The following is a 23,205-nucleotide window of genomic DNA, read 5'->3' as shown; positions in this document are numbered from 1 at the left end:
GGTTTCCAGCATCCCACAGGAGGTCAGTGACAGAAACAAGACCAACAGCAGAAACAAAACCTGCTTTCCAGAACTGGTGCCCAGGGCTCTGCTCAGGGTGAAACAAGCTCTGCCCCTGGCCTGTTTAAACTTGAAGTCCTCCCACTGGGGTCAAGGGCCTCCACACGGAGGGGCCGGGTGGACAACTTCCAGTCACTGCAGGCAAATGGGTGTCCAAACCATAGCTCAGAACAGCTGAGCTCAGACAAAGAGAAGAGGAGGCTGGAATTCATTTTCAACACCAACTATATTTATTATTTGAAATTCCAGGAAAACTCATTCTCATCAATGTGGAAGCTCTGGCTCTGAGCATTGACCCTGCACCTCCTCCTGCTCCCTGTGCCCCACCACCTGTGCTTAATGCCACTGAGGACATCACACCTCCCTCCAGATGCTCGTGGTGAGAAGCACGGGTACAGGCTTGTAGCCCTTGTGACAGCTGGATGGGCTTGATGAGCAACCCACACTCCTCCCCTTGGGAGCAGGGACACCCTCTGCCACCCACCTGGGGAGACACCCGACCTACCGGAGGACATCCCCTGGGACGTGGTCTGCTCTCACAGCTGGTACTTCTTCAGCAGCTCGCTCTGCCACTGCCTCTTCTTGTTGGGAAAGACAAGGGGGATCTTGATCTTCCTGAAGTCCTCGATGCACTTTCCCAGCTCAGACTCCAGCATCCTCCTCTCCTCGCTCACCGGCGCGGGACTGACCTCCACCCCGTTCTCCTTCACGTGGTCACTGTTTCTCCTCTGCCCCATCTGTTTCACCTCCTCCAGCTTCTTCAGGGACTTGGAGAAGTCCAGGGTGTTGGGACGGGCTGGAGACTCCTCAGGAGCTTCTGGCCATGGCAAGGAGTTGGTGGGACTGGGATCCTTCACCTCCAGCTGGGGGTCTGCATTTGGGACAGTGTCACCTGGGTCTGGAGCTGGGATGGGCTCAACACAACTGCTTGCAATGGAGGTTGTCAGGTTGTCCCCAGCACTGGGGCTGTCTGGGTCCTGCTTCAGCTCATGGCTTTGCTTTGGCTCCTCTGGGTCACCATGGGCTGGGAAGGAAAGCAGAGAGCTGTGTGAGGAACATCTCGAGCAAGGCTGGGGGCAGCTCAGCTGGGCACAGGACACTGCCAAGGCCACCACTCAACCATGTCCCTTGGCTCACATTTGAAATCCCTCCCCCCCTGCCCTGGGCAGCCTGGGCCAGGGTCTGACAACCCTTTCCATGAAGAAATTGTTCCCCAGATCCAATCTAAACCTCCCCTGGGCAACTCGGGGTCATTTTCTCTTGTTCTATCACTTGTAACTTGGCAGAAGAGTTCAACCCCCCTGGCTCCTACCTCCTCTCAGGCAGCTGCAGAGAGCTCCAGCACTGAAATTACCAGAGATGGAGAGCAGACATGTCATCCATCATGAAGCAGAAACCTTGAAGTCTGGATTTTTGTTGGCAAATCTCTCCAGGAAGTTACAAGGATGAATCTTCATCCCAAATTCTTTGAGTGATAGAAAAAAAAAAAACCAACTCCAAAGTTCTTATGCTGCTTTAATCATCTTATCTGTAGCTGCCAGGCTGCAAACCCACCACCTCCACCCTCCTGCCATCTCTCTGCTCTTGCTGTGTTCCCACTGGAGCTGGGATTGCCTGGGATGCTTGTGGGCTGCTGAGCTCGGGGAGCACAGCCCAGTGGTGTGGCAGGAGATCTGTTAAGTAGGTTGATTTTCTCTTTTTCAACGCTCTTAGACTTTGCTTCCCACATGGCACTCCTTCCTGCTTCAGAGCATCAACCAGAGCATGGAAGTGACACCTCCAAGGCAGCCCATGTGCTGGTGATAACCCTGCTGAGGGCACCCCACAGGCTGCAGCCCACCAGCAGCAGGGCTCTGTGGGACACTGTCCCACCCCTCGCTGCTTTGCTGGGACACAGGTTAGTTTTACTTGCTTTCCAGAGTGCTGGAGAGAGAGATGAGCTGTGCCCAGGCTCTGGGGGTGCCTGCCAGAAGAAGGGGGCTGACACAAGGTCCTGACACACCGAGGTGAGGAGCAGCTCATTCCCAGGGTCCTTCCTCAGCCAAACGGGGCATCTCCAGCTCAGACTGCCTTGGCCCCCAAGCTTACTTTTCCTTTCCCACCACCTGCTGCACAGACCCAGATTTCCCTGAAATAGAAAGGGAGAATCTTCTCGTCCCAAAAAAAAAAGGCATTCTCTAAGCTGGCTCCAAGCAGAGGGTTGGGGCTCAGGGGGAAAGCCCCACCATGGGCAGGAGCTGGGCTCTGTGCATCTCTGTTTCTACTCCGTGCCTTTGTTTCAACAGCTCTGTTCCTTCCAGTTTTTAAATGGAAAAAGCAACAGCACATCACTCGGGGTCAGACAGGAATGTCAGCTCCTTTACAAGCTTATTAAACTCCTTTCAGCCTCTAAAACATCAGGGGTTGTGGCAAAAAGATAGATAAAAGCTTCAAAGCAAGAGCTGGGAGAGCATGTTTAGTTGGTGTATGGGCACCTGAACATCAACCAACATTTTCCTTGTCTTAGAAGTGTGTTCAGAAACTGGATTTACCCTTTGTCCTAAAGGTTTCTCATGAACTCTTATGGAGAGCCTGGTAGTGATGAGGGGCTTGGACTGTGCCCAGAGAGCAGGTGCTGATGGAAAGAATTGTTTACTGGAAAGTCAATCTGAGCCCAAAACCTGGTGTCTGCTCCCCTGCTTGGCTCTGATCCTCCTTATTTTATCAAAGGCAGACAAGGCTGGGCACAAATACCCACCTGTGACCCTGCCTGCCAGCAGCTCAGCCTCTGCACACCCCAGAGATGGAGCTTGGTGCTAGATCTGCAGCATCAGGGACTGGTGGGGATGGATTAACTGCCATGGCAACCCCAGCAGGACCTGGAGGGGCCAGGACCAGGACAGACAAACAGCCCTCAGCTTTCAACTTCCCTGCTGAAGTCCAAGATCCTTTCTATGCCCCGTGGAGCAATATATGTATGTATTTACCAGCAGAGGGGCTGCTCCTGCTTCGCATGCTCTAACAAGGCAGTTTAATGGCACAGATCCAGGTGGCCCTGGGAGCCTCACATGAGGTTGTTCCAATGCACTTTCCTCTTGGGGTGGTGCCCGAGTCCTGCCACATGGCTCTGGAAATGCCCCATCCCACTGAGCTGGACCTCTGGGGCCCTTGGCAGAAGGTGCTCAGCTCAGCAGAAAGCTCCAGCTGGGCTGATTATCTGTAATGTGCAGGTGCAGAGAGTGGCTTGAGCCCAGAACTCATTGCATGGGTGGCAGAAATCCTTGCTTGGCTCTCCCTTGCTGTTGTCTTTATAATCAATTCCTGCTGTTGCAACATCTCAGCAAGGAGCAGAAGAAAAAATAACATCTAAGCAGCAAAGTGCACACTTTGGAAGATCCAACCTTGTAGCCTTAAAGAAAGAATCCTGCTTTTTCTCTGTCCTTCAGGTTGCCCTTTGCTGTCAGGAGGAAGCAACGTAGGTTCAGGCATCAGGGATCTCAGGTTTGCTTCTGAGAGCTGATGGGAAGCAAGGTCCAGCTCTCCAGGGGGAGGACAGCTGGTCAGGGGGATCTGCTGTTGGGACCATGTGTCCCACTGATGCTGGTAACTGAGGCCCTTTTCCATTTAAATGTGTCAGGAACACTGGGCAGATCTCTAACTCCAGCCACCCTCTGCTGTCAGCACCAGGGTCTGTTTGGAGGTGGAACACATACCATAAAGGTGTGTTTCTGCAGTCAATTCAGGGCCAAGCCCCCACCAGGGTCTAAACCAGCCCTCTCCACTCTCCAGGCCCCTCAGTGGACCAGCCAGTAATTGCTGTTCTGCCCCCATCCCACGATGGTTTGAAGCTCCAACTTCCTCCTCATCTCCTCTTCTCCCCAGTGCTGCAGGGGGTGGATCTCAGCAGCCCAACTGTTCTTTCCCCCTTGGTCAGCAGTGGTGGATTTTCATCCAAGTGATGAAGCCATTGGTTCATTTAACATCTGCACAGATCTGCTTCTCTGGTGCTCCTGGAAAGGTGGGAGAAGCAGCAACTGCCCCCCAAGGGTCTCCCAGCTCTTGCTGCCTCCCCCAGCACAGGCAGGGAGAGGTGTTGCTTTCCCCTCCTGCTGGGATGTCCCAGGTCCCTGCAAAGCCCGTCCTGAGAACACCATCTGCACACAACTTGCTGGAGGAGCCTCCTCAAGAGGGGCCAGCTGAGGGGTGGTGAGTGTGGACACGATGGACAGCAGCTTTCTTGGAGCAAGGCCTTGCAGAACTGCTTCATCTGGCCGTGCTTCTCGCGTGCAGCGACGGGAACGATAACACATGGTTTTGGCAGAGCAGGATGATCCAGACAGCAGAGGTCAAATTCGGGTGAGGGTGCAGAGCCAGGGCCTTGCGTGTTGCAAGCTGCTGTAACTGAAGCCAACAGAGCCCTGCTGCTTGACATCAGCAAAACATCTGGCCCAGGGTAGAGGTTTCCACACCATGTGAAGCAGAAGCAGCTTTTATTGAGCACTTCTTGTCAAGCCCATCACTGGGGGTAAGATCTACCTGAGGAATTAGTCTGGAGCAGCTCCTGGTCAGTCTTGGAGGCCATGGGTCACAACCCCAGCTGGGGAGGGCCTTGGAGGGCCCACCTTGCCTGGGCTGGATGCTCAGAAGTGGAGGTCTCACACTCCTCTGCCACCCTCCAGCCACGAGGCTGAGCATTAGGGCCCTGGGGGCTAAACCAGAGCTCCCCAGCTTGCACAGCAGGGGAAAGCAGGCTGAGAAGAGACCCACAAAGCCTGCACACATGAAGCCTCGAGCCCACACCCCATCATCCCAGCTCTGATGGAAAGAGGCTTTATAAGCAGCGCAGACCCCACCACAGTTCATCCAAAAGAAGCTGTGCCATCTACTTCCCACCAGCTGGTTCTCCAGTCTGGGGTGTCCTCCCTGAACCAAGCAATGTGCCTTTGACTCCAAGCCTGGGCACAGCTTGGCATTGGCATAACCAGAGTCAGGAGCAAATCTGGCCATTTGGGGTGAAGGAGCAGGACACAGCAGGAAGGAGAGACCATGAAGAGGAAAGCACATCCCTATCAAGGGCTTGTTGCCAAGAGCAGGTCCATCAATACGATCAGTGCTTGGCTCTGCACGGTGGGACTGGAGGCACCAGGGACAGCCAACTGGCACATTTCTCACCTGGAAATGCTTCTGTCTTCTCTGTCTGGAGGTCCAGGACAGGCTCAGAAGATGACATGTGGTTTTTTGGGCTGTGCTCCATTTCCAAAGGCTGGGGGGTTGGCAGGCTGAGCCAGGAGCTACCTGAAAGAAGAAAAACTTGGATGGCAAGTGATGCACAGGAAGTGTGAGAAGGGGCCAGGGGTGTGTGTGGTGGCCATAGCTGGTTGCCCACAGAGTCTAAAAGCACCTCCCATAGCACCATGCTGGGTGCCTGGGGTGGAGAGTGATCTGGGCAGCATCTGCTGGGATCATCCCCAATGCCTCCCAGAGAGAGACCTTCCTGGGGTGATGTTCCAGCTCTGGGCAGTGCCTGGAACCACCTCCCGCAGCCTCCCACCATCTACCACTCTGCTTCCTCCTTCTTCAAAGCTCTTTTTCTGCCTTCTTCCCTAAACCTTGGTGTCACCAGCTTCCAAGGCCTCCCTGCACCGAAGCCATCTGTGCTCTGGCAGAGAGAAGAGAAGCATTTGGCCAAGGTCACCCCGATTCGGTGTGCAACCAAACTGTGCTCCACCTCACCACGGGAAGCAGGGAGCGGGGCCGGGGTGCTGCAGCCTCTGAAGGGCTGAGCAGCTTCTGGCGGCCCGTGGTTGCCCGCAGGTCAGGGGAACCTGGCCGTGCTCCACCTCCACCGCCCCGAGGACGGTGCTGCATCCAGGAGAGGGCAGCAGGATCCCGGCACGGCCCCTGCCTGTCGCCAACGTCATTCATCATGGTTTCTGAGCCGATTCCCGGCTCTTCCCTGAGCTGCAAACACGGGCTCCTGCCTCCCAGAACAACCATCTTCACCCGCAGCCTCTGGCCAAGCCCCTGCGGTCACCGCCCGTCGGGGTGTCTGTAACCAAGGGCTTTAATTCCTGCCCCAGAGCAGCTATTTTTGCTGCCCTTGAAGCCGGGCAGGAACCTGAGCCAAACCCGGGGGCACCCGCAGACCCTTCTGGGGGCCGCGTGGGCTGGCGAGGCCAGCGGGGACCGAGCGGCCCGGGCTGGCCCGGCCGGCCCCTCTGCCCGGCATCCCGGGGCTGGAAGGGACCGGGAAAGCTCACCCAGCCCAACCCCCCGGCCACAGCACGGTCACCCCGAGCGTATCACACGGGGACGTGTCCGGGCGGGACGGAACGTCTGCAGAGAAGGAGGCTCCAAGGGAGCAGGGCTCGGAACCGCGGTCCGGGCCCGCCGGCGGCTTTTTGGTGCAGCAGCTCCCGCCGAGGGTCCGTCCCTGCGTCCTCATGGGGCGGGTCCCGCTCCCCCTGCTCACTGCAGCTTGGGTTCAAGCGCGGAGCTGCGGGCAGGGCTGCTCCCCCCAGCGCTGCCAGGACGGGGCAGGAGCAGAGCGGCCCCCGAGGCTGCTCCCTGGGGCTCTGCACCTCGCCGGCCCCGAGCCCCGCAGCCCGCAGCCCCGCAGCCCCGCATCCCGCAGCCCCGCTCCCTGCCATCCCGCGTTCGTCCCTGGGCTCTGCACGGGCAGGGGGGTCTGGGCTCTGCTCCCCGCCGGGAGAAACGCGTCCATCCCCTTTTTTTTTTGTTCGGAATCACAGCCGGGCAAGGGCTGGAGTTTCCATTTTTTTCTTGCAAGGACCTTTGGGATGGGAAGCCTGGATTTGGACCAGGCTGGATCAAACACGGAGTTTCAGCCATCTCTGCAAAGGAAGCTGCTAAAAATCAAACTCCATTCCAGCATCACTTCTGGAGATTTTCAAGTTCCCTTTTCAGCAAGGCAGCTTACCAAAAAAATGTCCATGATGTAAACTGCCTGAACAGGTGACTTCCTTCTGAATTTGAGCAAAACCAGAGGAATTTCAGGGCATAGTCAAAGTTAAAAATCCAGGAGGAGTGGCTGTCTGACCCTCCTGCTGCTGCTCAGGGACATGGTTTAGTGGGGACTTGGCAGTGCTGGGCTGTGGGACAGTTGGTCTTGATGATCTTAAAGGTCTTTTCCAACCAAAACGATTCCATGATCCAGTTCTGATCTTTTAACCTCTTTTAAAGAGGTTAAAACGCAGGATTTGGGAAGACTTGGAAGTCCCCCCAAAAGCTGTCGGGTCAGCTTCACTTCTGGTCCCCAACCCAATTTGTCCAACAAGCACAACAGCTCAGAGGACATTCCATGGGTGCAGTGAAGGGACTGAAGGCACCATGGGAGCTCTAGTGGCCAGTGAGACTGATCACTGGGCCACCTGGGAATCTCAAGTAGCACAAAGCCAGCACTGACTCACAAACCCTCCAGCCACCTCCTTCCCCAGACAGACCTGAATCCCCATCTCCACCACCACCCTCACCCACCTCCCTAGGACACCCCTTGGGTTGCTTTTACCTGGAAGGCTGCAGTGCCTGGACAGTTGCCTGGAGAGTTGGCCTTGCACAACAGGACCTAGAAACAAAGGAGAAGGTGTGGGTCTGGCTCTCTGCTCCACCATGATGCCTTTCTGGTGACCTCTCTTCACACAAGCACACCCATTTGGGAGGGATGTTGCACTCCTCTGGAGCATTTCACACCTTTCTGAAGTAGAGAGCAAGCTGTCAGCCCTCTCAGCCCAGGAAAAAGCTCACCAGCTCAAATCCACCTTAACTGGTTCAGCTAAACCAGCCCATTTTTATTTTCCAAAGATGGCCTGTAGGTGCAAGGACAAGGCAAGGGGCCAACAGGTCCCTTCCCTGAGGATGGGGAAGATTTGGGAGCAGACCAACCCCCTGGGTTAAGATGCCAACCTTGGTACTCTTGAGGGGGTCACAAACCTGGGCACCACCACAACCATATCTCTACTCATGCTTTTCCTACCTGGAAGGACAAAGGAACTGGAGGCCTGGAGAACAACCTCTGGTTTTCATCCCTGGAAGCCTGAGCTGTAGAAAGACATAAACAACCTGCTTCCTGCTTGCAGAGGAAGGGCTGGAGGACAGCCTTAAATAGTTTGTTAATTAATTTGGTTCCATTATGGAAGAACAGTGGGCTGGAACCAGCCATCTCTCTCTCTCTGGTTTCAGCTGGTTGCTATTGACAAGAACTTTCCCCTAGAAACCCATTAATCCCATGTGGAGAGGCAGGTTAAAATTACACTTAATCTTGAAATATTGTTTGTAAAGGGGAAATTGGAATATTTTGTTTAAAAGCTGAAGAAGGAAACCCATTTTTCACATGCCAAAAAAAGAGGTTTTCAGCACTATTTCCTATACTTTTTGATGAATTTGCAACTCGTCTTAATTAACCCCAAACCTGCATTTTTCAGCAAATATATGGTTCACCTGAGCCTGTTTGCAAAGATCCATTTAGGAATTGCACTTGCTCCTGCACACAGCAAGCAAATTGAAATAATAATTAAAGGCAGAATTTAAAACCACCTCTGTGCTTCTAATACACAGAGGGGGGAAAAAAAAATAAATAAAAATCTGTTTGTCTTATGTTAAGTCAACAAACTAGTGCACAATGGAGAACAGTTAATACATTTTCCTGAGGGCTTTTTGATAAAGGCTGTGGAAGAGGCTTTTAAGGAAACTCAATAGCCAAGGGGGGATTGTGTAACTTCCACGGTGTATTAAAAGGTTATTAAAGCAGAGAAAAGAAGAAATGGAATCAAGAGCTCAGCCTCAACATACAGATAATATAACAGGACATCCCTGGGAATCCAGCTGAGGATGAAAGTCTTTTATTCATGATGCAAAAAGAAAAAGGGGGAACAGTGAAGTGGAAACATTTTGCAGGGAAGAGAAAATAATATCAGAGGCTGAGGCTGGGAAGGGCTGGAGGGGACGTGGGGAAGGGACACTGCTGGTGGGTGAAAAGGAGTGGCAATGGGTGCCCATCAGAAAACACCACTTGAACTTTTCACACACCCTGGTGGGTTTTAAATCAGCCTCAGTGACTCAGGAGAGGGAGAAAAAAAATGTAAGACCTGGGTGTAATGGTCAGCAGAGGGAGAGATGCTGGCTCAGCAGTCAGGCAGGGGGACCAGAAACCACAGAAAACAGCAAAAATACCTCTGGGGAAGGGAGTAGGGCTCTGAGTTCAGTCCTGGCCACTTCTCCTTAGGACAGAGATGATTCAAGTCTGCCTGAAGCTGCTCAGAAAAGCTGTGAATGACCTAAAGTTCTACAATGAGGAGGGGAGAGCAGAATAGTCAAGGCTGAAGGGGAAAGACGTACGGAGAAAGCTGATGGCAGCACTGCCAGCATGACAAACACATGTATTTAGGGAAAGCCTCCCCCTCCACAGAAGCTGGCCTCCCAGAATCAGTTCAGATACGACTGAACGCGGTAAGAGACAGAAACCATGACCCTGCAGGACATGGGGCATCACCCACCCCCTGGTCAGGGCTAAGCAGAAACTCCCCTGGTGCAGGGTGAACACCCAGCAGGCTGGGGGGCCTTCCACCCCGGTCTGAAACCTCAGAGATGGGTAGGAGCTCAGATAAATCCCCTCCTCCTGCTCTGGTTTCCTAACGTCCAGCCTGCGTGGGCAGCTCGGCGAGATGGGCCGGGGCACTTAATCCCTGGTGGTTTATTCATTAGTAGAAAGCTTCTCTGTTCTTCCCTCAACATCATCCAGGGTTGATTTGATTACCAGGACACGTCCAGTGCCGAGTTCATATTTCTGAGAAAGGAGTGATAATCAGATGATGCAGCCTGGAGGGGCACAGGGAGGAGGAGGGGGAGGGAAAGGGCAGGAGACGGGCGGGGAGGCTCTGGTGTCAGCATCACCCAATGTGGTCCAGCCTCTCCTGCCCCTGCCCACCCTCAGCATGGCTTTGGCAGGAGCAGGGGCAAGGGCTGGGGTGTTTTTTTTTACCCCTGTCATTTGTGGAAGAACTAATCAGAAAGCTGCAGCCCACCAGGCTTTGAGGTTGGAGGGAAATCCCTTTACACGGGAGCCACTGAGGTCCCATCTGCTGGTTATTTAAATAATGGCTTGATTTTTTTAGTCTGTTTGATTCTAGTCTTGAAAAGAAAAAAACAAAAACCAAACCAAACACTAAAGCCCCAGATTTTGTTTCAGGTCAGATATAAAATGGCATGAAACATAAATCACAGCTTTGCTGGATTACAGCTCCTCACCAGTGACACAGGCAGGTGAACACACGTGGGGTGGCCAGGAGGAAAGCCAAGGGATGAAGACAAACCTGTCGCTCTCTCCTCCCTGTTCCAATTCCCATCAAGGCTCCTTTCAGTCCTGTTCTGGTGGGTGAAGGGCAAAAAGATGCTGCTGGCCATAGAGGGGTATCTTCAGGTGGTTTGGGTGGCCCTACATTGAGCCGTGGCTTCTCCTTGGAAAGAAGGGTCTAGGTGGAGAAAACCAACAGCATCTTGTGAAGATGAGAAGGAGAAAGTACCTGGCTGAGAAGTGGGACAACTCCTTCCCTGCTCTTCCCCATGGCTGGGGGGTGGTGGGGCTGCAGAAGGTGTGAGTGGAGGGGACACCCCCACTGCCACATGCAGACCAGGCTGAGGGGTCCTGAGGGCTGGAAAACCAGGACAATCTGGGACTCCTGGAGGAGCTCATGAGCAGAAGTGACCCCACAAACTCCTGAGCTGCACGAGTTCACCGACAGACACCAAGAACCTCACTTGGGTGCTCCCAGTTGCCTGCTAGAGCCCTTCCCCCTGTTTCCTGTATGGCAAGGTGTTTAAATTTAGGTGTGGTGCACAACCCACCCCCCGGCTCATTTCCTGCAGCAAACCACAAGATGCCAGCTCTGACAGGGCTGTGGGCAGAGGTGTGGGCTAAGGAGAAGACCTTGGAGCAGCAGGGAGCTGGGGAGGTAGGCACAGGCAGAGAGGAGGAAGGCAGGATCATCTCTGATGTCTGTCTAACCTTAGCTCTGCCAGGAAGGAGGAACCAGGCCTCCCCAGACACCTGCCTGCAGGTCACTCCTGTAGCTGCTACAGCTTCCAGTGATGTCCAGCTCCAGCCTTCACTACAGCCAGTGAAGTGTTTTTATTCTCATCCTTTCTCCAGGGACCTTCCAGTACAATTGATGACCATTCATTGCATAATTAAACTTTGCCTGATGATGGACTGTTCTCATGTCTTCTGCTTCCCAGACTAAACAAACCCCTCTTCTTCAACATTTCCTAATAAGCTGTGGTTGCTGAACCTCATCTTACTCCTCTGGTCTTCCTCCAGCTCAACAACATCTATCTCCACCCACCGGCCCGGGGAGGGCAGGGCATCCCAGTCCCAGCCTCGTGCTGAGGAGAACAACACAGCCCAGCTCTCCCACAGCTCTGGCTCCTGCAAACATGTCCCTGTCTGACACACATCTTCTTTGACAAGGTCTCCACCCTTGTGAACTTGCACGCTTAGGTGCTGGGAAACCCCAGGGCCACCCATGTGTGGAGCACTGTGTCCAGCTCTGGGGTCTCCAAGGCAAGAAGGATGTGGAGCCAAACCACAGGAGGCCATGGAGATGATCCCAGGGCTGGAGCAGCTCTGCTCTGGAGACGGGCTGAGAGAGGTGGGGGTGCTCAACCTGGAAAAGAGAAGGCTCTGGGGAGACCTTAGAGCACCTGCCAGTGCCTGAAGGGGCTCCCGGAAAGCTGGGGAGGGGCTTGGGACAAGGGCAGGGAGGGAGAGGATATGGGGAAAAGCTTCAAACTGGAAGAGGGGAGATGGAGATTGGATATTAGGGAGAAAATCTTCCCGGTGAGGGTGGTGGTGAGGCTGCAGGAACCACAGACACCTGTGTGTACAAAACTAGGCCTGAGCCCCATCACCCAAATCCTGGTGGCAGCCAGCAGAGCTGATGGGAGCCCATGGAGGATCCAGCCCTGCTGCTGGCTGGCCTCAGACCTGCCCCCTCAGCCCGCAGCTCAGCGGCTCTGGAGCCAGCCCCAGCCACCAGAGATGACAGCTGGGCTTCACAGCTGAAATCACTACATCTGGATCCTTTTTTGGTTCTCCTTCCTCCCCCCACGACCCCTGCTCCCCAGGTTTGCCCCCCACCCCTGCCAGCGAGGCTGGGGTTCAGTTAGACACAAGGACCCCACAGCCTCCACGGCGGGGCTGAGGCCCCACAGACTCATTCCACAAGTGACATTCCAGGTTACCAAGGGTGGAGCTAATGCCCCGAGCTCCCGACAAGCGGCTTCCTCAGGAAAGCGACGCAGCCCAGGAGAAAATAAACTCCCCACAGCCACAGAAAAAGACCCAAACCTGCAATTTCTTCCTTGCTGCCTGGGAAGGGCTGGGGCTGCGTGTTCCCCAGGGAGAAACCACAGGGTAGGGATGGTATTTTCGGGCACGGCTGGAGCCCCTTTCGAGCCTCCCGACACATGGATGACGCCCCCGAGCGCTGTTTGTGCAGATGTGGGGCCGGGCTGGGCTCCAGGCCACCTCCTCCCCCGCCGGGGCTGCTCCAGGCTTCGGGAAAATTCGTGGGGAGGGGGAAAAAAAGCTGTTTCGCAGGTGGTGCTGAGTTTCTGCAGGCAGGGAGCAGCAACACGGCTGCGAGTGAATGGCATTCCCTCCTCCTGCCCCCCCAAAGCCAGCTGGTCTGTGCTGGGGTGAGCGATGGGGCTGGGAGATGGGACAGCAGGAGGTGGTGGATTTTGGCTGGAGATGCTCTGTGGAGGATGGGACCCTCCGTCAGGGTGGGGACCTTCTTGGTGACTGAGGGTAACAAAGCAACGCTGGCCCAGGTTGCCCAGGGAGGTGGGAGATGCCCCATCCCTGGAAATAATTCCAGGTCAGGTTGGATGGGGCTCTGAGCAACCAGGTCTGGTTGAAGAGGTCCCTGCTCACTGCAGGGGGGTTGGACTAGGTGGTCCTTTAAAGGCCTCGTCCCTCCCAGACCATTCTGGGAGTCTTTTCTATGGCTCTGTGAACCTGTGCTGAAGTTGGAGCAATCTGCTCAATCCCAGGAACTGCCTGCTTGGGGCAACCAAAGAAACACTTCTGGCAACAGGTCTGCTTTGGAGCTGCAGCCCCAGCTGGAGCCAGCCTCCCGGCTGATGCTGCCTCCCATCCATCACCCCCTCCTGCTGGAGCATCGATCTACGGAGAAAAGGGTGACTGAGCTCCTGGAGGACACTGTCCCCTGCTGCTTCCCCACCTCTCCAGCTGCCCACCCCCAGGGAGCTGGTCCATGTCTGGCAGCACAGGTCCAGAGCTCAGCCCATGCCCACATGTCCACCACAGCTGCCCTTTGGCCCCTCCAGGCTTCTCCTCCAAGACCTTGGTAATTCCCTGAGAGTACATGGAGCTGCTGATCTTATCGCTGGTGGGACGTCCATCTGTGCAGGAGGTCACAGTGACCACTGCTGGCCAGGGGATCGCTGATTTTGGCCATGAGCCTCCAGGGAAGCCTTCTTTGCCCTGGGGAGGGGCTGGGGAGCCAACCACATTTCTCCTCCAGGAAACCTGCAGCCCCTTCCTGGTGACTTGTCCCAAAAATGCCTCCTTTCTTGGGGGGGATAACGCTCCCTCCTGAGATGAGGGAGGTATTTGGCAGAAGGCAACAAGCCCTTATCATGACCCCGAGAAGCCTGGGACGTGTTCAGCTTTCCAGCAGGCTGAGAAGTACTTTTCTGGCCTGTTCGTGACTTCCAGAAGACTGGGAATCCTTCCAAGGTGGGACCTGGGGACCCTGGTTCCCCTGGAGCACACTGCTAGTTAAGGGGCTGCAGTGAGGGGCTCCTCTTGGTTTGCTTCGGGTTGCTTTTTTTGTTCCCCTGGGGTTTTGTGTTAGATCCTCCCAGAGGAGCAAAGAACAATAATGTTTTGGGAACGCCCATGGGAAGCACTGGCTGTACCCTGGGTTTCTGCAGGTTTGGAGTCGCTCCATGAAAGTGACTGAAGTCAAACCAGACGTTTCTCCTCACACAGGCGAGAAGCTGGAAGCCCAGCTGCCTGGTGCAGGCATTTAAAAACATGCAAGTTCCACAAAAAAAACCACCCAACAACCCATGAGCAGCACCCACAGAGCAGACCCCGTGTGAGCACAGCAGCCCACAGAGACACCCCATCCCCGGGGAGGCTTCGGGACAGGCTGTGTCTGGAGGGTTGTGAAACAGTTTCCTGTTTACTTGGCTCTTTTCTCTCCATTTAACTACAGACTCTACACACGGAACTGCTGCTTCTACCAGCCATGCAGGGGGGACCCTTGTCCCCTGTCACCCCACTGCCCCCACTCCTCATTCCTTGAGAGGACACAGTGACATGCATGTGCCCATCCCCAGCATCCCTGCACCATCCTCTGCAGCTGGGGAAGACCATCCTCCTGGGTCCTTAATGTCATTTAATCCTTTGAGTTGATTAAAATGGTCTATTAAGAGGAAGACTGGGGAACACAGAGGGTGCACCAGCCTGGTGAGCAGGGCTGCACTGAATGAGCTGTGATCTGCTGGGCTGCTGCAGAGGGGAAGGATCACAGCATTATTCTTTTTTGCTTTTGTTGTTGTTTTTTTTTTTTTTTTAGGTTGAAAGCCTCAGCTCTGGGGAAGTGATTCCCAGCTGGGGCCAACCCATGTAACTCAGTGAGTTTCTTAGTTATCCTGCAGGGACCAGAGGCTTGGCTTGCCTTTTGCTGTGGTTTGGGGAAACTGAGGCAGGGTCAGAAGAAGAGGCTCTGGTGGTGAGACCCTGGCCCAGGTTGCCCAGGGAAGCTGTGGCTGCCCCATCCCTGGCAGTGTTGAAGGCCAGGTTGGATGGGGCTTGGAGCAGCCTGGGCTGCTGGGAGGTGTCCCTGCCCATGCAGGGGGTTGGATCTAGATGATCTTTAAGGGTCCGTTCCAACCCAAACCAGTCTGGGATTCTATGGTATCTGAATCAAAACAAGAGTGGGACTGGTGGGTCAAACTGTGCTGGGATGGAGGAAGAGCTGGTATAGGAAGCTGCAATCCAACAGGAGTGCTGTAGGGGCTCAAAGCACAAGCCTTGGCCCTCTGAGCACCCTCAGTCTCCCTGCTCTGCTCAGCACCTCGAGCTGCCTGCACAGGGGACCCATAAATCAGCCAGGGCTCTGACCCAGGCTCCTGCTCTGCGGGGCTCCCTGACTCCTGCGTGGGCTCAGCAGAGGGTTGGGAGCCCCACAAAGTCTGTTTTCTGCTGTGGTTTTGCTTTTTAAAGGTTCAGCTCACGCTCTGGGCAGGAAGAATGGGACTTGAGGAGGTCTGCTACATCCCCAGACATGTTTTTCATGAGACTGGGTGTAACCTAAGAGTTGAGACACTGCCAAGCTGGAGCAAAACCAGCCCTCAGATTCAGGTCCTTCAAGAAAAGGGAAGGAACACAGCGAGGGGTGACACAAACCTTTCTCCTTAAGAAATTGAGCTCAAACCATCTAGGCATTCGGGGCAACTTCCTCAACATTGGAGGAACCTGCCTTTTTAGAAGGAGGCTTCAAACTGGGCTCACATGGGGCTGGGGAACTGGGCACGTGCATCCCGGGTTGCATCTGAAACTCTAATCACTGTCTCCTCCTCCTTGGAACCCCAACACTGGGGTCTGGGCAGAGCCCAGGACACTGTGGGGCTGAGCCTGGTTTGTCCAGCTGCCCTGGGGGCTCCTGTGTCCTTCAGGGTGACTCTAAGGATGCTGGTGGCAGGATGGACTTGGCACCACTGGAGGAGGGAGGGGGAATACGTGGGATGCAGGGATGGTACTGGGCACTCAGAGCTGATTTAGGTGGAACCTGGTTTAGCCTATTTGCAAGAACATATTTCAGTCAGATACTGCACAGCTGTCCCAGAGGAAGGGAGGGTGATAATTCCCAGCCATCCACCACTTAGAACAAAGAAAAACCTTTTCTGACTGCACGAGCCTGTTAAGAAAAACCATCTCCACAACCCCAAGTCCAACCTGCTTTAGCTCAGAACAAGCTGTCCACACATGTTGGACAAGCTCCACTTGGCAAAGCTCCTGCAAGCTCTCCACCAGCTGCTGGAACAACTGACCCAACCCAAAGCATCTTCTGTCTCTCCTGACCTTCAGCACACACCAGCACTTACTGCTGAGCTGTGGGTCCTCTCCTGCTCCTCCTGGGGCCTCAGGGAGGAGGCTCCAAGGTCTCTCCAGGGCTGAGCAATGCTCTGGCATCTCATCCCACCTCCTGCACATTTCAGCCAGCTGGTGTCAGCTGCTGAACTCAGCCCAAAAGCTTGATTTCTTAAACCTTTTCCTACAGGAAGTGTCCAGGCTGCTGGTTCTGCACCAAGACTTGAAGAACCCCCACCTCTCCAGCAAGTTGTCTCAGTGGACAATACCCATGCTGCTAAAAACAGGGTGTTTTTTGTTGTTGTTTGTTTTGGTTGTTTTTTTTTTCCTTTCAGATCCAAAGAGGGTGGGTACAGCTTCCAGCCACTGCTGCTTCTACCCTTTCTGTCCCTCTTGATCCATAAAGGACTTGAGTCTTCCCTTGAGTCTGTGCACAGCCTGGAGAGTGGGAGATGCTGAGGGGAGATCACAAGCTCAAGGATGGCAAAGGTCCATGTGCTTTGAGCCAGCCCAACACAGAGACAAGACCACTGTGGTCCACCAGGCAGCCTGAGATCCGGAAACAATCTGGAATCCAGGCACATTCCCAGGAAAAGCCTACAAAACAGGTGACATCAGGAAAGCACCTTCTGTACCTTCTCCTTGAAGCCCTGGAGACCAAGAGAACTTCAGCCATCCCCTGACTTGCCATGATGGTTCAGAGGTTGCAAACCTCAAACAGATGTTTTTTACATGCTACCATTGCCCTGTGAATGGTCTCTGTCAAGGATCAAATTGACCAGGTTCTCCTCCCAGCTATGGGCAGCAGCAAAAGGAGGCTCTTTCTGTTACTAGATACATGCAGAGAAAAGGAACACCCCCAAGTTTGTTGTATTTTTGAGATACTGAAATTTTGAAAGGGATCTCAACAACCTTTTTCCCCACAAAGCACTGGCTTGCATGCAAACCAGGAGACTTGAAAATGACTCAGAAGTAACCTCTTCTGCTCTGACTGGATTTCACTTAGGGTAGTATCAGGTTTAAGTGCCCAGATCACATAACCTGGCAGATCAAAACCACCTCAAAGTTGACTTTGCCATGATGGTTTCTCCCTCTGGAAAAACGTTTCCTCCTTTGGTACCAATTTCTCAGTCCAGTTCCAGAGGGGAAAGCTTCAAGACACCAGCATTTCTCACAAGGCAGCGATTTCTTTTCCTCATCAGTTCTAATTAATAACACTCAGAATAATTTAAATAATACAAGCAAACATGGAGCACCTTCCCCTTGAAGAGGTTTTAATTTAATTTACGAGGTTTTAATTCTGTCCTTCAGCCTCTCTCCACCCAGAGCTCAACTTCCTTTTTCTTTTTTTTTTTTTTTTTAAAGCCAGTTGTCATTTCCTCTTCAACAAACACTGTTGCAATGAGGAACAGGCCCTCAGAAAAATACCCTTTTTGCCTTCCCCTTCTCCGGGAGAGCAGGGCCACCTCACTGCAGGGTTTTTACTCACCCTGAGTGCCAGGGACCTTAAAGCCCATCCAGTCCCACCCCTGCACGGGCAGGGACACCTCCCACCAGCCCAGGCTGCTCCCAGCCCCATCCAACCTGCCCTTCAACACTGCCAGGGATGGGGCAGCCACAGCTTCCCTGGGCAACCTGGGCCAGGGTCTCACCCCCCTCACAGCACAGAATTTCTTCCTCATATGCAATCCAGATCTCCCTTCATCTCAGCTTGAAACCGTTCCCCCCTCATCCTATCACTCCATTTTCCTCTCAAAAAGTCTCATCCCAGCTTTCCTGTATTCCTGACAGGTACTGGAAGGTGCTCTAAGGTCTCCTTGAAGCCCTCTCTTCTCCAGGCTGAGAAATCTCTACTCTCTCAGCCTGGAAGGTGGGTCTAAGGGGAGCATAAGGGAGCCAAGAGCTGGCAGAAGAACAGTGACGGGGCAGGCAGCAGCTGGGGACAGCAGGGTGGCAGGGCCACCTCCAACTGCTCATCCCTCATGCCAGAGCTTGCATGGAGTGAAAAGAGCTTCATTGCTGGAGTGAAGGGGACGAAGGCACCAGGCAGGGCTGGGCTGGCACCAGCATCCCCGCAGGGATGCACTGGGTCACAACTGGGGATCGGCCTGAGGGCTCAAGGCAAAGGAGGATGGGCACAGGAGGGCTCCAGGAGGCTCGTCTGCCTTTCTTCTCCTCTTTGTTGGAATCCATGTACTAAAGCACATTGCTCCCACACACGTACCTGCTCGAGCAACACCTCTGGGTGCACCCAGCACCACCTCCCTCACACCTCGGGACGCAGACAGAGGCCAGACAGCTTTGCTCCTTTATTGCGCGTTGCCCGGGCACGGTGAAGCAGCAGCAGGACCAGGACCAGCACGGGCCCTGGAGAGCTGTGGTTGGAAAGACCTTTGCAAGAGACCACCAAAAGGGCAAAGCCTTTCACGTTGGGCAAAGACCCCCTTTTGCTCCATGAAGCCGTGGCAGAGCCCAGGTGCTGCTCCTGCAGCGTCCCAGCCCTCTGAAGCCCGAGGCGCCGCTCTACTCCACAGGAAAGGGCCTTTTTTTTCCTGACAGATCTCCAACGAGCTGGAGAGATGGATAAGCACTTGACGCCCTACAGTGTGTAAAGCCCTCCCCACACCCCCCACCCCCCCCCTCCCCATGGATGCATGAACAGAGCAGCTGCCTGCCCACCCCCACCCCAGCAGCCCCGCTCCACAGCGATGCCGCGGCTCCCAGCGCGTCTTGCTCTGACCTTCCCGGCACTGCAGCCTCACACTAAGCTGCTTACACAGGCTAATGGCAACACATCCCTGCTGCGAGGCTGCTTCTTGCCACCCCCACCCTCCTCTGCTGCCCCCCCATCCCTTCTCCATGTCCTTAAACCAACCCGTGCTCCCTCCAGCCCCTTGGCAGATCAAGCACAGGGTAGGTGGCATGTTCCCGGGGAGCCGCAGGGCACCGGAGCAGAGTTCAACATCCAACATGGACAGACTCATCCAGAGCATGGTCCTTTGCGTCCCTCCCTCCCACCCAAAACACGTACACGACAGTGTCCAAGTCCACACATCCAGGGAGGGTTGGGAGCTATGGGTGGCTACTGCAGGAGTCGGAGAGAGGGAAGAAGGTTGGTGGTCAGCAGCTGCTGCAAGGACGAGCTGAACAGGTTCAACGTGGAGGAAGGAGGGGGGGGGACCCCAGAACAAAAGTAAAAGGAGGCCAAGGGGAAACACTGGGACTTGGGGTTGGATGTCTACCTTCTAGGCAACAGCCAGCACAGGAGAGGAAAGGGAGAGTTGGCGTTCGGTTTGTTTGGGGTGGGGTTTTGGTGTCACTCACGATAGAAAACATATTCGGTGTAAGAGGTCCAGATCCTGTCATCTGTCTGGTCATGGGCGAAGGCACAGGTGCCCGTGGAGTTGCAAGCCACCATGTGGAAGCCAGCATCGGCCAGTTTATCAAAGGCTTGCTCCAGGAAGGTGAATTTGAGGTAGTACCTGGAGGTGTACCTCTCCGGGGGTCTGTCCGGGTCCCTGCTCTCATTCAAGGTATCACCAAAGACCTCCTTGGCCAGCGAGGTCTTGCCACAGACCATGATCCGCGCCACCCGGCGGAACTTGGCGTCTGTCTGGCTGTCCCTGCCCAGGGTGTAGGAGCCCCGGTAGCCGATGGTGATGAAACCCGCCCTGCGGACGTCGGCGCCAGCAGCGCCTGCCGTGGCAGCCCCCCCGGGGCCGCCAGCTCCAGCACTGGGGAGGGGGGCACCGGCAGAGGACAGGTTGCGGGTGGCCTCCGCGTTGGGGGAGAGCTCCTCGGGGTCACTTTGGCACGGGTCGTCTCCCAGGGAGTTCTGCTTGCTGAGCTTGGGGGCCAGCATCTTCACCAGCTCCGGCAGCATGAAGTACTCGGCCTCGCGCTGCAGGCGGCTCCTCTCCGGGAAGTGATCGGGAAGGACCAGCTGCTGGTCCCTCATGTAATCCAGGATGTAGCGGAAGAGGAAGCCATCCCGATCCACGAAGAAGCGTCCCTTGCTGTCACGGGCCAGGGAGCGGATGTTCTTCTGGGTGAACATCTCCCAGAGGAGTGAGCCAGGCACGCTGACCAGCGTGGGGTGGCGGGTGATGTAGACTTGTCCACCCACATTGAGTTCAATGATCTCAGGGAAAGTGAAGTCCTCGCTGGCTTTGGCACAGCCCGTGTTGTCTGCCAGGGCCATAGTGAGCTCCTGCTGCCTTCCCACCTGCAACAGAAACCAGCACCGTGCCAGCGCCAGGGCTGCCAGCAGACACAGCTCATTGTCCCACCAATCCCAAGCCAGATCACACTCACTTTGGGTCAGCAAGCACAGAATTCCAGACTGCTTTGGTTTGGAAGGGACCTTAAAGCTCATCTAGTTCCAACCTCCCTGCATGGGCAGGGACACCTCCCAGCAGCCCAGGCTGCTCCAAGCCCCATCCAACCTGCCCTTCAACACTGCCAGGGATGGGGCAGCCACAGCTTCCCTGGGCAACCTGGGCCAGGCTCTCCCCACCCTCACAGGAAAGAATTTCATCAAGACCTCATGTAAATCTCCCCTCTCTCAGCTTGAAACTGTTCCCCCACAACCTGTCACTCCCTGCCCTTGTCCCAAGCCCCTCCCCAGCTTTCCTGGAGCCCCTTCAGGCACTGGAAGGTGCTCTAAGGTCTCCCCAGAGCCTTCTCTTCTCCAGGCTGAACAGTACAGGATAAGGCCCCAGTCTCTCCAGGAGTCTAGAAGTCAGCTCTCACCTCTAATCCCTGCTCTTGGAATAAGCAGCATTAGCTGCTGGTGCCCTCCATTCCCCACCGCGAGGAGTGAAGAGCATTACCCTGCTCTGAGCGTCACCCCCCCAGCCCTCCCCACCTCCCCGGCCGGGGCTCAGGGAAGGTGCAGTGACACTGCTCTGCTGTTGACAACAGGAACGGCAGGACTGTCACCCCCCGGGGCTGAGCGGCCACCCGATCCTGCCCAGCGTGCCAGGACCGCTCGGCATTCCAGCAGCGCTTCCCAGGGAGCCGGGGCGGGGGGGGAAAGCTCACGGTCCCAGGCGCGGAGCACCCGCAGCTCGGCCAGCAGAGCAGCGCTGGATGTGGCGATGAAGGATGGAGTGACAGTGCCCTTCGGCACTCCTGCTCCAGCCTCGCTCCTGCGAGGCGCTCAGCAGACACCCGAGGCCAAGCCGGGGGCAGGTGCGAGGCGGCAGAAGCTCTCCAAGGGTCTGGGACCAGGACAACCACCAGGCTCCCGGAGCAGCCCTGAGCCAGCCGGCTATTTATCCACTTCCCACCGGCAAACCCACTCCCGGGCACCTCTCGCCAACCGGCGTTTACATAAACCTGGCTCAGCAAAGGGGCTCCAGCCCGTGCTCCGTGCAGGGATTTGGGAGATAACGGGAAAAAACTGTGAGTGTGTGTCTGTGTGAGTGTGTGTCTGTGTGAGTGTGTGTCTGTGTGAGTGTGTGTCTGTGTGAGTGTGTGTCTGTGTGAGTGTGTGTCTGTGTGAGTGTGTGTCTGTGTGAGTGTGTGTCTGTGTGAGTGTGTGTCTGTGTTTTCCCCCGCGCGTCCCGAGCTGCCTGGCAGGGCTGGAGCTCTGCAAGATGTTACCGCAGTCCTGGGACTGCTTTGAAGTTGGCAGCAGCTGCCTGCACCCCCGGAGCCTGGTCCCGCAGCCAAAAAGGCAGCACAACAGGATAAGGGTAAAGAAAAAAGTCGGTGGGTGTTTTTTTTTTTTTTTTGGGGGTGGGCTGAGCCTGCGTTTCATCACCCTCAGCTCGGAGGGAGAGCCGGGCTGGAAGAAGGAACCTGTGCCAAGGAAGAGCTGGGAAAGAGGATCAGCGCGGTCCATCTGGCTTCCAGCTCCCCAGATCCTCTCCGGCCGCGGCTCCGAGCCCCTTGCTCGGGCGATGCGGTCAGAGAAGAGCAGGCAGGAGCTTTGCCCGCGCCTGCAGCCGGGTCCTTTTGTCCCTGGCAGAGTTCGCAGGGATGGGATGGGACACAGGGAAAATAAAAATATATATGTATATAAATCAACCCGCAGTGCTGGGGAAGGGTCCGGCTCGAAGGGGAACAGCCCCAGCCCTCCCCAGCACTGCAGCCCATCAAGGGACCCCTCCCCAAGCCATCCCCGCCCATCCCCGTTACCTCCGTCCCGGCTCCGCGGCTCCGCTCCCCCCGCCCGGCCCCGGCTCTGGCTTTTTATAGCCAGGGAGGCGGTGAGTCCCGGCCCCGGCCCCGCCTTCCCGCCCCGCGCAGCCTCCATCCCCCCGCATCCCTCCATCCAACCCGCCGAGGGCGGGGGGCTGCGGGAGACCCCCCGCTCCTTCCCCGGCAAAGCGCCGATGCCGCAGCCCAGCCCTGGGGAGCATCCCGGTCCTCACCCCCCGGGGGGGCTGCCTGCCCCGCACCCCCAGGCCGGGCGTGGGAAAAGGGGGTGTCGGCCCTTTGGCTGCTGCCCTGCGGTGCACAAAGTGCCTCTTCTGTGGGGGCTGTTTGTTCCTGGAGAGGGCAAGTGGGAGAAGTGGGAATCCATCTCTTTTTTTGGTTCGTTTGGTGAAAAGCCCAGTTTTCCGTAAAGACAGGAGAACACAGTGACTCCCAGCAGTGGCTTGATATTCAGATTGCTAGAATAATTTGGGTTGGAAAAGATCTTCAGGGTGATCCAGTCCAGCCATTCCCCCAGCCCTGCCCAGGCCACCCCTGCCCCATGTCCCTCAGCACCATCTCCAGGGCTGTGACATCCCTCCAGGGATGGGGACTCCCCCCTGCCCTGGGCAGCCTGACAGCCCCGTCCAGGAAGAAATTTCCCCAGATTCAACCTCAGCCTCCCCTGTTTTCCACTTGTTCCCTGGAAGGAGAGACTGACCCCCACCTGGCTCCAACCCCCTCTCAGGCAGTTGTAGGGAGCGATGAGGTCTCCCCTCACCTCCTTGTCTCCAGGCTGAACAGCCCCAGCTCCCTCAGCTGCTTCCCCAACAGCCCCTTCCCCAGCAGCACAGCAGGAGATGGGACGTCTCTCTGTTCCC

General features: G+C 55.7%; 1 protein-coding gene across 6 annotated transcripts; it reads right to left on the bottom strand.

Annotated features, from left to right (window-relative positions):
* Nucleotides 1-284: 284 nt before the first annotated feature.
* On the bottom strand, nucleotides 285-22,348 carry LOC127389639 (BTB/POZ domain-containing protein KCTD12-like). 6 transcript variants are annotated; one of them, XM_051630328.1, is made up of 5 exons: nucleotides 22,325-22,348; nucleotides 19,505-20,405; nucleotides 7,568-7,624; nucleotides 5,212-5,334; nucleotides 285-1,084 (listed from the first exon to the last, which is right to left on the bottom strand). In XM_051630328.1, exons 2-5 carry the CDS (start codon nucleotides 20,379-20,381, stop codon nucleotides 597-599), a joined length of 1,545 nt encoding a protein of 514 aa, XP_051486288.1. In that variant the 5' UTR covers nucleotides 20,382-20,405; nucleotides 22,325-22,348; the 3' UTR covers nucleotides 285-596. The 6 variants fall into 6 exon arrangements, 4 of the variants coding, with proteins under 4 accessions (XP_051486288.1, XP_051486290.1, XP_051486289.1 ...); XM_051630330.1 differs by lacking the exon at nucleotides 285-1,084 and having other exon boundaries at nucleotides 4,660-5,334; XR_007890679.1 differs by lacking the exons at nucleotides 285-1,084; nucleotides 5,212-5,334 and having other exon boundaries at nucleotides 7,585-7,624; nucleotides 19,212-20,405.
* Between the last annotated feature and the right edge of the window lie 857 nt (nucleotides 22,349-23,205).

Source organism: Apus apus, chromosome 12, assembly GCF_020740795.1.
Source record: "Apus apus isolate bApuApu2 chromosome 12, bApuApu2.pri.cur, whole genome shotgun sequence".
NCBI lineage: Eukaryota > Metazoa > Chordata > Aves > Apodiformes > Apodidae > Apus > Apus apus.
This window is presented reverse-complemented; position numbering and strand designations above follow the sequence as displayed.

Coding starts and splice junctions, on each gene's coding strand:
- LOC127389639 (XM_051630328.1), bottom strand. CDS start 20,381: ATGGCCCTGGCAGACAACACGGGCTGTGCCAAAGCCAGCGAGGACTTC. Junction 5,335..7,567: donor CAGGCACTGCAGCCTTCCAG/GTAAAAGCAACC, acceptor TTCTTCTTTCAG/GTAGCTCCTGGCTCAGCCTG. Junction 1,085..5,211: donor GAAGACAGAAGCATTTCCAG/GTGAGAAATGTG, acceptor TTTCCTTCCCAG/CCCATGGTGACCCAGAGGAG.